The 14,586-nt window shown below is 32.4% G+C and overlaps 1 protein-coding gene across 5 annotated transcripts in view; it reads left to right on the top strand.

Annotated features, from left to right (window-relative positions):
* The window catches only part of Ube3a (ubiquitin protein ligase E3A), a 77,525-nt gene that overhangs the window by 6,102 nt on the left and 56,837 nt on the right, over positions 1–14,586 (top strand). For 2 of the 5 annotated variants that reach the window (XM_021204765.2, XM_029531664.1), the window contains exon 2: positions 12,429–12,473. In XM_021204765.2, coding sequence (XP_021060424.1) covers positions 12,472–12,473 — 2 coding nt within the window. In that variant the 5' untranslated portion in view covers positions 12,429–12,471. Of the gene's footprint in view, positions 1–6,425; positions 6,490–8,662; positions 8,783–12,428; positions 12,474–14,586 lie in introns of those variants that run through there. The other 3 variants (XM_021204756.2, XM_029531657.1, XM_029531662.1) reach the window with 3 other exon arrangements.

Raw genomic sequence — 14,586 nt, forward strand, 5'->3', positions numbered from 1 at the left:
GCCACCACTGCCTGGCACAACAGTGTTTTGATGTGATAAATTTTTTCTTTTTTTAAAACAAAAACATGGTTTTCTTTTTGTTTGTTTTTTTAAATAAAAGAGATGGCTATTTACTTAAAATTTCTAATGGACTTTCTGATATGAAAAACTAGTCTTAGAGATACCATTGTGGATTAAACCATGGCCATAATTAATTTAGTTGTATAATCTGTGATGTAAAATAAATGCTAATACCTCTAGTTAAACATAGAAGATATGGACAATATAGGAGAAATTAAAAGAAACTAACCATGTAATGTACCATTTAGTATGAACAAACTTTATATTTTGTTATTTCCTTGAATTCTTGTCTTTTCTGAAACTCATTCCTTGTTTTCATTAATTGATAGCACTGTAAGAATTTCTTCTCATTATAGGTTCAGCACTTTACCTAGTATCAGCTGTGAATCATACTGCTGTTTTTGGAAAGGAAAAGATGAACTGCGTAGTCCCTCTTTTCTTTTCTTTTTTTTTTTTTTTTTTTTAGAAAAATAATGCCTAGTGGGAAGTAGAGTATCCTCAATTTATTAGTATTTCCTCCTTAAGATTTCTATTTACTATGCCCCTCTGTGTAGATACATTTGCTAAGCATACAATATGCCAAAAATAAAGATAATTAATATTTGCCTTTGTTAAATGTGTTGTTTGGTAATTTAAAATGTTGTTCTTTGAGTACCTGTTGTAGAGTATGTGTACTAATAGATAAATCTTATTTCAGATAAAGCCTCATTAGAGAATATGTTTTTGTCCTCACTTTTGAAGTGAGCTGACTGTATATCATGTGTTACTGATAGAAAATACATTAAGAAATTCCAAATCCTTAGTTTCAAACAAATGAAATTTTTCCACTTGTAAATGCTGTTCCATTCTCCATCCTCTCTGTACTATTTCTCACTGATCTGTAACATTGTACAGGATTGTAGGCTGGAGATGGGAATAAGAACTTATATAAAAGTTTAGGAACTTAAAGGAGGAATATTCTTTCCTCTACAGATTGGGCTATATAATTTTAAAATAAGAGCCCTTAAGCATAGTAGGAGAACTGAGCTAATTTTAGTCTTTTATCTGTACTTAACATCATGTATAATTACTGGTTGGTACATTATGTTTTATGTTGCTTTAAAAATGAAAGATTGTTTTGGTCTGATTTAACTTTGTATAGATAATCTTTCTACTACATTCTGAAAATTTCTCTTACTCCATTTTTTTTTTTTTTTGAATTAAATGAAACACAGGGAAGAGGTGAACTTAAAAACAGATATATGCACGTAGCTTAACCAATTGAAATTAGATGTCTATTCCTATACTGAAGATTCTGGGAGAACAGTAAATGTTTATTTGTGTACACATTTTGTATTCTGTATCCTCTGTCTTCTCCCTTTTTCCATCTTTCTCTCCTCTTTCCCCCTCCCCCATCCTCATGTCTCCCATTTCTTTCCTCTCTCACTGTTCTCTCCCCTTACCCCTTTTCCTTTCCCTTCTGCAGATACAGGCATTTGTAAATGTTGAAATGAATGAACTGCTTTCTAGATTGTTCAGGTCCGGGTTAGGATATCTGCTGTAGGCTCTTGAAATATGTATGAATGATAATACATAATTCTCTAGGCTTGAGGATTTAAAGGTAAGCAGAATTAAGCAGTACTAGATTGGCCTGGACAATTATCAAAGACCTTCTGAAGGTCTTTTAAAAATTGATACTAATTCCTCTTTTTAGTGGTCAAGATATAATAGCTTAATTATTTAGACACCTATTCTGTGCTTAAAATTATGTTATAATAATAGTTTTTTGGGGAGGGGGCCGGGTTCTTGGCATTAAACCCAGAGAACATTTCTTCTAGTCCTTTAGTCCTTTATATTTTATCTTAATCTTTTGAATTATTATTACTATTATTATCATTATGTGTTGTATGATGTGTATTTGGTCATGAGAGTGCCATGCTGTGATGTGTGTGTGTGTGTGTGTGTGTGTGTGTGTGTGTACATCAGAGAATAGTTAGGTAGATTAAGGTCTCTCAATTTTTATCTTTAATCCCAGAGATTTTTTTTTTTTCAAGTGTCAGGCTTGTATGGCTTTATTCTTCTCAGAGAGATAATCTCAAGAGCCATACGTTTTTATCTTATTAAGATATTTTTCATAAATTGGCAAGATTGTGTCACAGAATTCTCCATAGTCTCAGGGTTGGGTTTTGTTTTTAGCTTAGACATTGTATATTCAGATTGTTTTCTTATTAAAACATGTTATAAAATATTTAAAGCATTTAATAGTACATCAATAATTACTTACCTACCATCCCGGAATATAAATGATGACAGTTTTGATTTTGTTGTGGAAACTTAATCTCTTCCTCCAATTCCTAATACCCTCTCTTCTTATCCATGTAAGAGATTTCTTGAGGTTCTTGAATATCTCCTGTTTTGTACTTAAATATGACCTTTGCGCATAAGTGAGATATCATGCTTAAGAATTTATAGATGTGTTTTGTAATACTTGCCATCAGTTTATGTGTTTATTTTTTTATTTTATGTGTTTTATGTTATGTTTTTGAGATGTGTATGTTGACACAGATCTTTTGTGGTATTACAGTATATGGATAACTAAATAGTATTGTATTCTATGAGTATTTTGGATTGCTTCCTATATTGCTCATCATTTTTATACTTCCTTTGTAAAAGGTTTTCTTTAGGGAAAATTAAAGGAATGAAGTTGTTAGAAAATAGTATATATCCTTAACTTGATTAGATATGGCAAATTTTATGTAAATTAGATTTGCCAACACATACTATATCACCAGTGAATGAACATTTTTGTTTCTAGCATCTTTTACTAGTACTTGGAATAGATAGATTTTAAATAATGATATCAAATGGCATGTTTTGTGTTGCTTTAATTCTGAGTGGTTAGTAAAATGATAAGAGTTTTATGATTTTTTTCTACATGCTTCAATTTAACAATTTTAATTAAATTTTTTTTTTTAAGTTCTGGAGTTTGAAATCCAGGGCCTGCTGTATGCTAAGCAATTTTCTGTGTGTTTTATAATTTACAGAAAAAAATTTAAAAGAAAAGAAACTCTATACTTTTTTCTTTTTTAATGACTGATTATCTGTTCAGTCATCAGTATATGGGCTTTGGTATGCTTTCATTTTGGGTTGTTATGGTATTTTCTGTGTGTGTGTGTGTGTGTGTGTGTGTGTGTATGTATGGATTTAACTTTTGTTGTAAATATATAGCATTCTCTTGATTATATATCTAGGTGTGAGTTGGCTGGGAAATATGGCAACTATTTAAAACTAGAGGCATTTTTAAACTTTTCTCAAAGTGGCTATATATTTATATTCCTTTGAAATACTTTTATTAGTAATATGTGAAGGTTCTGATTTTTCTCATTGTTAGTGTTATTGTCATTCTCAGTCCTTAATTGTCATTGTTCATTTGGGGTGCTCTAAAGTTTTAGGAAGAATAGTTTTGTTTGTTTTTTAAATAGGCTTTTATAGATAAAGAGAGGATGGAAATTGCAGAGCACAGGAAAACATTTCTTGTGGAATGTCCTGAGAAGCAAAATTATTAAGACCAGAAATAGAGATTTCTAAAATATGATAGAGTACAATAACCAAGGGAGATTGATATTTCAGGATGTCATCATATATGGGTAATGTTTGGATGACTGGATGTGACCATATGACAAGGACCTCAGTTAATATGTAAAAAGAAAAGTTTGAAATGTATGTTAACAGCATTGAGAAGGCATAGGGATTTTTTTTTTTTAATATGAGAGATATCAAATTCTAATTTCTAGGAGGATAGTTCTGTCAAAATAGGTAAGAGAGAAATTAGGTAAAATGACAAGACTGTATCACAACAATCTTAGTGACCATATGGGGAAAAGAAGCAATGGATTCTTTCTTTAAAGATGAAATATTACAAAAAAGAATTTTAACGCTAATTTTTCCAGGTGTGACTTTGAGTTAGACTGGTTGGTAAGGAAATGGACATTGATAGTCTTTTGAAACATTGAAGTTTCTTAGCCTTGCATTTACTACCCAAGTTTTTTTCTTCTGTGAGCTGTTTTATTCTATAAACCTTTTAAAGCATTTAGTATAAAAATTAAGGACATACTCTCTTAATGTTTTGTCTAGTCTGGAAGGAAGGGTATACTAGCAGGGTTTGGAAATATAGTTTTACATGTTGTGATGGAGAGATTAAGCTATATTCCGAAAGCAAGTAAAGGCCACTAGAGAATTATTAGGGATACTGTTGGACTGCGGGGAGATTCCTGAGGTGGAATTGGTAGCAGTGAGTGAGCAATATATTATACTTGGCAGGATGATTTGAACTTTTCTGGTTTGTGTCATTGGAACGAGAATCCTACTGTTATGCCACAGGATTTACTAGTATGTGATAGATCTTATCTTTGTGGAGACCATGATGTTTTTAGCTACCAATATACACTCAAAATTGAATTGCTATCTGTTTAGTGAATAATTTGAAGACTTGCAAATAATGGTTAGGTTAAATAGAAATAGGGGAAGAAAATGACACGAGATTTTTCTGTTAGGACAATGAGATTGGTGACATAAAAATATGTAGAATAGAATGTTTTGGGTGTGTGTATGTGGGTGTGTGAGGATAATTGAGATTTCAAAAGTTTTTTTAAAATTACTTTAGATGTTGAGATATTCAAATGGTGTATAGCTTTGATAATTGGGAGCTGGAAGTTATAATGCCAAAGATAGGGTCTTAAAAATAGGTGTGTTTATGATATTAAGTACAGAGGTAAAATGGAATGTATGAATCTCTTGAAGTTTGTTCAAAGTACAAATTCATGTACTCCAATTGCCCTGAATCAGAATTACTGTAGAGAAGCTTGCATCTGTCTGTCTTGTCTTGTCTTTTCTTTTCTTTTCTTTTCTTTTTTTTCTTTCTTTTTCTTTTTTTTTTTTTTTTTAAGACATGTTCTCAAATTATTTTAGGCTATTCTAGAACTTACTGCATAGCCAAGTCTGTCTTTGAATTTTTGGTCATCTTGCCTCTACCTCCCCAGTACTGACATTATGATGTACTTCACCATACCTGCCTAGTAGGTATATTTTAATAGATTTCCTCAAGTGATTTTGTTGTAGATTGAAACTCAGTTCTCTAAACTCAGTGTTTATTGGCTTTATTTAAAATAGCTAATGCAAGGCTGGGTGTGGTTGTACACACCTTTGATCCCAGCACTTAGGAGACAGAATCAGGCAATTCCTGTGAATTTAAGATTGGCCTAGAATACATAGCAAGTTATTGACCAGCCAAGGTTATATAGTGAGACCATCTCAAATCAGTCCCTGTATCAATTTATTAATCTGTCTGTCCATACATCCGCCCATCCACCCATCCATCATTTATCAACCCATCCATTTGCCTTTCCTTCCTTCCTTCCTTCCTTCCTTCCTTCCTTCCTTCCTTCCTTCCTTCCTACCTACCTACCTATCAACCTATTTACCTATAAATAATTCGCAGATTTATTTATTTTGTAGTTGCTTAATCCATGGGATTAGGTGTTCTTATTATGACAAAATAGATTAAAAGACATTAAAGGCTGAAAAATACTCAAGACAAGTTATAAATGAACTATGAACACAAATTTGAAATCATAGGAGAGCTTGTTTTAAGCTCTGTAATGAGTTCATTGTTATTGTTTATTTGTAAAGAGTTGTGATAGACATGGAGTAATTTAGTTGAGTAACGGGGCCCTGTTATGTGCCAGGAAAGCTTCTATATTCTTTTAATACATTTTCTCTAATTCAACAACTTAACACTCTTGAGAGACTGAAAGGTCAGAGGACTTAGCCATGGTTGCAATTCTAGGTTTTATATAGCAGAAGTTTTTTATGTAGAGATTAACTGAAAGCAGAATTACTGTAGATATCTGAAGGGGTTTGAGGTATTTGAACAATTTTTTTTTTTTTAAGTTTTTCAAGACAGGGTTTCTCTGTATAGCCCTGGCTGTCCTGGAACTCACTCTGTAGACCAGGCTGGCCTTGAACTCAGAAATTCGCCTGCCTCTGCCTCCCAAGTGCGGGGATTAAAGGCGTGCGCCACCACCGCCCGGTTGTGAGCAATTTTAATACATTTCCAGCTCATTCCTAAGGAGGCTAAGGGATTGTGGAACGTTACTTTTTGTACACGAAGATGGGAAACATGGCTTTCCTAGTTAGAAAATATTCAGCTCACAGCTTACAGAGCTACCCTGAACTTTTGATGGCAATAGGAGTAGGGTAATTTGTCTTTCGATATATTTTGAAGATAAATTGGCTTTTATTTTATAATGAATTTGAGTAAATTTTTTTTTTCTGAAAGACTATCCAGTTTATGTTAAAAGAATTGAGTGAGGTGTTTTATATTTTAGGTTAAAAATCTCTAAGAGCCTGATTTTAGAGTTCACCAGCTCCTCAGAAGTTTGGCGAAATATGGTATGTTTCTATTTTATTTTTTGAAATTCATATTGCATGAATTATTTTAATATTACGGCTAGTATAATGACAATGCGTTCAGTAAATTTGGGCGCCTGTCATTTTTAAAGAATCTTTAGGTGCTGAGTATACTACCAGGTAGACTGTGAGGGATATATGTGAGTTTACTGTATTATGAGACATAAAGTAATATGAACAAGAAGATAAAGGAAATAGACTTGGCTGTTAGGCTGTGGGTATGAAAAATCTCTTTCATTTATTTGCAAACATATATAAGGCACTCTTATGATAACCCAGACTAGGGTTTTAATTCTGCTTTAAGGTAACTGAGGTTTAGAGAGGTTATGTAACTTGTCCAAGATTTCCCTATAGTAAGTGATCATGGAGAGTGGAATCTTAGAATGTCTTTGGAAACTGTTGAGCTGAACACTGAACCTGATAAAGAAGAGACTAGTGGAGAGTACTTGACTTAGTAATCCTAAGGGTATATATAGTTCTTTAATGAATTAGTTGATTTTATTTAAGCTGTGCTATTTTTGTATTTATAAGTTAGAAGTTAGATTCATTTCAATATTCACATAATTCCACATAAGCTGTTAGTTTCACGAGAAACTAAGAGAACTATGCCATGGACCACATTTATTTCAAGGATGTTATTTCTCTCCCTTGCTAGTTAAGTGATGCCTAGGTTCTTAGTAAGAAGATAAATAGTTATGATAGAGAAATTTGGGAAATTGGGTTATTTCTTAGCAGGGATTATAAATTCTATTTATTGGGATCCCCTGAATTTGTTTATGTATATACTTGGGGCAACTCTAGCAATAATATGGGTTCAAACATTGATGCTTTAATAATTCCTTTGGGATTCTCACTACCTTCCTATTTTAAGTTGGGTTCTGATTCCATGCTTTCAGCCATCTTGTTTGTCAATTTGAGGATGTTACCTGTGAAGGGGCTTTCCTCTTCATACTCCTTTTGCTTTTGTTTTAAGCTCATTTAAATTTGTTCTATGTCTATAGATCAGTGGAAGAGGATTTTGGGGGAAAATTGGATAAAACCGTAACAGTATAGGCATTTTGTCAGGAGTATAGTATGATAAGGAGGGCTGTGAAATGAATCAGATTTGTTTAAAATCACATATGATAGTTCAGATATGTGAATAATAGGATATTCATTCATATTTTGCTATATTACTTCCTAGAATTGAGTCTTAGTGGGGTTGAAAATGAATACTTTCTTATAGATCCAAAGGTCTAAAAGTTAATGATAGATTATACTACTTAAATAATGTCTGTCTGTCTGTCTGTCTGTCTGTCTGTCTGTCTGTCTCTCTCTCTCTCTCTGTGTGTGTGTGTGTGTGTGTGTGTGTGTAAAACTTTTATCAAGATTTTGCCTGTTTGGTAGCTGATTTCTCCCATTAGTTAAAGACTCTTGATACTAAATCAGTTTCATTCTAATTACTGCCACACTACATAGTCTACATTTTTGCTTACTTGTATGTATTTAAATTATAAAACACTGTAAAGCAAAACTAAACCTTAGCAAAATTCTAATACTTAGTGGAAATTTAGCTGATATTGGTTTTTGGGTCTTAATTTCAACATTATTTGCAAAATTTTGGGCAAGTCAGTTAATCACTTTGAGGCTGCTTATTGTTATTCATTGTGTCTATTTTGATCTTGTAGAACTAAATTCAGTGGAATATAAGGGTACAGTTGATTCTTGTATTTTGTGAACCATATAGTACTACATTGAAAAGTAGGGATTATTATCTTTCTCAGAAATGCCTGGGACCAGATTATGTTTCAGATTTAAGAATTTTTTAGATTTTGGCATGTTCCTATAGACTACTGTTTGAACATATCTAGTCTGAAAATTCAAAATCAGAAATACTCCTAAATCTAACCCTTTTTGAGTTGCTGCCATGATGATTTAAAACATTCTGGATTTTGGAGTAGTTTTGGGTTTTGGATTGAGAATATACCTCATTTTCTCATATGAAGGGACAATTTAAAAAAACAGTATACTGAAGACTAGTTCATAAAGGTTTTCCTGTGATAATTATTCTTCTAATTTTATATTGACAACTGATTTAAAGCTTTGAAGATTATGACTTGAACAATGAATTGGGTTTATGCTAGTGTTCTAACTAAAGGTTTGTTTAATTTATTAGAATTATTAAACCTACGTTCAGATCAAGTTAGCAGCTAGACTGGTGTGACAACCTGTTTTTAATCAGTGACTCAAAGCTGTTATCACCCTGATGTCACCGAATGGCCACAGCTTGTAAAAGGTAATTTTGAATGTTACTTTACAGTCTTAGAAAGGCTGTCATTGTAAAATGAATTATGTGCTATAAAAATGACAAAAATGCATAGGTAGCAGGAATATTGCGAAGAATAAAAGACCTAAGAACGGAGCCATGTCTTCATTTAACCTCCTTTCTCAGATATTTATTATAGTGCATTTCTTACTTACCCTTCAGTTCATGAAGATAAGTAATCACCAAAGACCTGTATAGATTTTTCTGTATAGATTAATAAGAAAATACTTCCTAAGAATTTTGAAGATTATAGTATGGACTTTTTAAGAGATATGTGGAAAATATCTTAAGTATTATTTTTAATATTTTATGTGGCAGAAGTTACAGTGTAGTAAAACTAGTGTACTTTTTTTCCTAGAGAGATACAGTGGAGTTAAAAGTGCACCTTTACCTACTTAAAAGGATGGATTTACTAGGTCATGTTCCAGTGTTCAGATTAGTTGTTTTGTGATTACATTTTCTGTCTTTAAAGTTAATACCTAAAATTGATACTTTTAAAAGACCTTTTCCATCACCAATGTTACTAGGTATGTTTCAGGTTTCAAATTTCATTCATTCATTTATTAATATTCTGGCAAACTTTAGCATAACTTGGGTCAGTCTTGGGTTGGTAGTGGTTTTTTTTTTTTTTTTTAATCAACTTTTAGTTGGTTCAGTATTTTGAATTTGGTAAAATTAGGAGCATGTACTGGATTCTTATTTCAAATGTATTGTCAGTAAAGAAACAGCTAGCATTTTAAGAGCCAAAGAACAGTTTTATAAGTATTAGTAGGTGTTACATATACTATGTGGTTTGAAAGATAACTCAAGTTTTAAGATATATTTTGGTAACTTAATTAGAATATTATTAAAATAGTCTGTGCATAGACATTTAGATGTACGCAATGATCAAAAACATGTTTTTGTTGTATTTATATATTTTTCTCTTGACTAAAATTGTGTTTGAATGGGAGCAGCCTCCGCTATACTATGTCTAAGAGACCAAGAAGAGTATAATTTAATAATAATAATTTTTTAGATTATTTTTACTCTGATCTTCCTGGGGTTTCTTAAATTTTTAGTTTGGCTTAATGGTGCTTAATAACTCACTCTAATATTTGTAAATATTAAATAGAAGTCTAGTATAAATACTTGGTTGGTATTATGTTACTGGCATTCACATACTCTGTAGCAACCAGAAAATGAGAAAATAGTTGTAGTTGGCCATTTGACAATCTGTTTGTTCTATAGTTCATTTTAGGGTCTTGAAACTGCAGCAGTTCTATAATATTCTCTTGAGATATAGTTCTTATCTCTTATCTTACATTTTCTGATGTAATTTTTTTTTCTCTCATCATTCTTAACCTTCTCTAAATTTTTCTCTTTTCCTGTACATTTAGAACACTTTGCTTCCTACCTGTTTAGAGGCTTCTAATTTGGCTTCCTCATTGCTAACAGGTTTTTGTTTTTGTTTTGCAAGTCAGCTTTATGACACAGTTTTAATAATATATGAGATATTGGAAAGACACATTTTAAAATGAGTTAGCTAGTGCATGGGCTACCATCATGTTTTAATTCTTCTAGCCATTTGATATGAGATACAAGTTTGGAAACAATCTTGGTAGTTTCTTAAGGGTGGTGGAGATCATTATTTCTGTGATATTTGCTTGTTTCCTGGGGGAAGAGAGTGGAGAATTTTTTATTTGATATTACTGCCAATCTACAATTTTCAGTTATGTAATTTTGTGATAAACAGAAAATCTAAATAAACTACTAAGAAAATCTAAACTGAGCTTTGGGGGTCTGTTTTTAATCGAACCTTTTTTCCTTTTTCTCTATGTGTGTGTGTCACTGACTTGGAATCTAAATGATTTGTAATGAGTATTATTTTGAAAGTCTAGCGAAGAAGTGAAATTTCTTTGACACTAAAGAAATGAATACATTAATGTTTGAGGTTTTTTTTTTCTTTTTTTGGTTTTTTGAGACAGGGTTTCTCTGTGTAGTCCTGGAACTCACTCTGTAGATCAGGCTGGCCTGGAACTCAGAAATCCTCCTGCCTCTGCCTTCCANNTGCTGGGATTAAAGGAGTGCGCTACCACTGCCCAGCTAAGATTCTTTTTTGTTTTTGAATTTTCTGTGTGTGAGTTTTACTTGCAGGTATGTATGTGTGTACCAGAGGCACATGTGCACCTGATACTCACAGAGGCCAGAAGAGGGCATCAGTCCTGGAACTGGAGTTTGGAATGGTTGTGAGCAGCTGCGTGGGTGCTAAGAGGCAAACCTTGATTTCTCTGGGAGCAGTAAGTGCTCTTAACTAGTGAGCCTCTTCTTCATCCCCTAACTTAGGGGTCATTGCTTTAAAAAATCTCCCATAACCATGAGCCACAATCAGCCTTTTATAAACTTTTTGTTTGTTTAAGTTGAATGTCTGAAGTCAGTGATAAATTTACAAATCAAGTCTTTAACTTGAAAGTCTAAAGTCAGTAGTAAATTCACAGATTGTCTTTGTATACAGATTTGAAAATTTAAATTATTTTCTTTCTTAACCTATTTTTGGGAATTTAAAGCATTAGAAATAGGTATTAAAATAAATTCACCTTAGAACACTGATTGTCTCACAGTAAAGATATATAGGGTAACAGATTTTTTTCATTTTGAGAGGCAGTGTCTCACTATGTAGAACAGGCTGTCCTCATGCTAAATCCTGGTTTAGCATTCTGATGACAGGAATCATAGGGAAGTATTGCTGTGTGCATCAATGGAATTTGTTCTTTAACCAGATGCTCATAATAGGGAAAATTGGCTTATGTTCCACCCAATAAAAATGGGATACTCTTTGGTGTTTTATATGTATTTTCTATATTAGCTAATATATTAAAAAATAAAGAAAATAACCAGCAGCTATTAAAACTAAAACTAGCCTACAATCTAGCAAACATAATACTCCATGTACATGCTGACGGCATATAGTGCTTTTTAGGGAAATCTAGTTTCCTTATACAACCACAGGAATTATGATTAGAATGAGCATTTAAATATCTTAAAGATTTATGAGCACTGTTATATTTGAGTTTAAATTGTCTACTACAGAAATTGGCAGGTATTTTTCAAGGGATTTTTTTTTTTTGTAATGTTTTAGGTTTTGAGGGAAATATGGTTTTTCCTGAAAGTACTTATCCTTGCTTTTTCTGAATACATAGACAGTGTATAAATGAATACAAATCTCTCAGTATAATATCACTTCAAAATAAAGGTGATTATCCCACATATTAGTGTTTGCTCAGGTTATTTTGCAGATACTTCATTTAATTTCAAGACTATGAATGCCACAACCCAACTTAATAGAAAGTAACAGTTTTGTTTTTTAATACGTGTTTGACTTTGTAAATAATTATGGCTTATACTAATTTTATATCTAAATATAATGATTTTAATTTTTCTTTTTAAACATTGAGGTTTCTAAAATTTGTTGTTAAAATGTGTTATATGATCTGCTTACTTTTTTCCCTCAGTTTTAAATCTTTTAAAGTACCCTTTCATTAGAATTTAAGTCTTGCCTTCCAGTTTGTCTTCCTTACTTATAATTCTATACCTTTTTTGGAATTCACTAATATTTTTCCTTAATTACATTTTACAGATCACCAGGAGAACCCCAGTCTGAGGACATTGAAGCTAGCCGAATGTAAGTATAACTTGGTTCAGGTTATTCTGTGTCTTAAGTTGCCCTACACTGTTTTATTTGAAAATACCTTTCAGGCTTAAAATAAAAAAGGTAAAACTGAATTAAAAAAGAAAAAGAAGGAACAACTTTAAACTGTATCTAGAGATTGGAACATGTCTACTTATATATCCCCTAACCAAATACTTCCAAACCTCTACAAAAAATTAGATGTCTAATGGTAAGTAGGTAACTATATACATGATTCTGAATTTTTAATGTTTTTGTGCCCTTAGCAGTTGTTGATAAATAGGGAAGTTAGAGGAAGATTCAACCATCTATGTGCCTGCTATTAATTTATAACTCCTGAAAGCAAGATTGTTTAAATATGACCTCTGTTTATTTTAAATATTAATCATCAGGTGCTATGTTTTGGGTATAAAGATGGTTGAGACTTATATCTCAATGCTTCAGAAAGAACAGAATCAGATTTTTTAATTATTGAGATAGAATTATACTTGGTATACAGTGGGAATACAGAGGAGTACCAAATTATTCAAAAGAAATCTAGTGCATAGTAGGAAAATTGGTATAACTGAGTAAAACTAGGGTGAATCCTGAAATGTTGCTGGGGATTAAGCAGTTTGATATTTGAACAGTGTTCTAGGCCAAGTCATTGCCAAGGTTCTGAAGCAAGACACCTGAGTGTAGGGAAAAGTAGGAAATTGAGAACCTTTTCAAAATTTGACAATGAGGTATGAATGAAAAATAATAACTAGAAGGAGTTAAGCAGGGGACTGTGGCAAACACTTGGTGAATATAGCACTTGCCATGTAAGTATTAAGAAGACTGGAGTAAGAGACAGGCTGGCTGCTAGGCTAGCATAATTGACAAGCTTTGAGTATAGTGAAAACAAGCCTCTGACTTCTAAACATACTTCTCTACATGTATAAATCTACCTACACCACATATGCTAATGCACGCACACATGCATTCCTGTCCTAAGAAATGAGGAGGAAGTAAAGATAGATATGTATAGCTATGTTTAAGGTGTGGTTGAAAAAGTCAAGGTTTTCCTTACTAAAAGCAGATTACATCCCTTTAAATGCTTAAGTACATTGTGAAGTCTAAGAAACAACTATGAATTATCCTTTAAAATTTTGAGACAATGTAACTTCTCTGATAACTTTAGAACACTTATAAAATGTATAAAATTTACTCTTTATTGTTTTAAAGTATATGAACCAGTGATATTGTAAATATTAATATGTTTGAGCATTTGTCATCAGAACTGTGTGCATTTTGCCCTACTGAAACTTTGTATGCATTAAATAGTGATCTGTTTTTTCTACTGTGGCTGGCAATTAAAATTCTACTTTTTGCCTGTGGGTTTGGTGCTTCTAATTATCTCAAGTAAGTGTAGTCACACAGCTTTTTGTTTTGTTTTGATGATTGGCTTATATAACACAATGTCCTCAAAGTTTATGTGTACCATATACTAGAACTTCCTCCTTTTTTTTTTAAGGCTGAATAACACTCACTTGCTTGTATATGCTATATTCTGCTCATTTGTTAATGGGCTATTTCTGTGCTTTAGCAATTTGAATGTTGTGATGAGCATGGGTCTATTCTTTTGTCAAATTCTTTTGGTCCTGTAGAATATCATGGTAATTATTATTTTTGATATTTTGAGAATATATCATGCTGTTTTAAACAATAGCTATACCATTTTACTTTTGTTTGAATAAAAGCTTTACATGTATTTTTTTTTAACAACTTGACACATATATTAAAACTTCTTTGGGGAGTAGTAGTCATCCTAATGGATGTGAGGTAGTATTTTATTGTAGTTTAGTAGCCAAGTAACTTTTGTTTATTTTGTTGTTTAAAAGAAAACACGTTTATTTTGTATACCTAGATAGCTGTAGTAGAAACTAAAGAACTGCCTTCCCCATATACCTTTTTTCCTCTCCCTGTCGAGATAGGGTTTCTCTGTTTAACCCTGGCTGTCCTGGAACTGGCTCTGTAGACCAAGTTGGCCTCAAACTCAGAGATTGGCCTGCCTCTGCCTCCTGAGCGCTGAAAGTGTATGCCACCACCTCCTGGCTCCCCATGTCCTTTTTTTTTTTTTTTTTTT

The sequence above is a fragment of the Mus pahari genome, chromosome 1, assembly GCF_900095145.1.
Source record: "Mus pahari chromosome 1, PAHARI_EIJ_v1.1, whole genome shotgun sequence".
Lineage (NCBI taxonomy): Eukaryota > Metazoa > Chordata > Mammalia > Rodentia > Muridae > Mus > Mus pahari.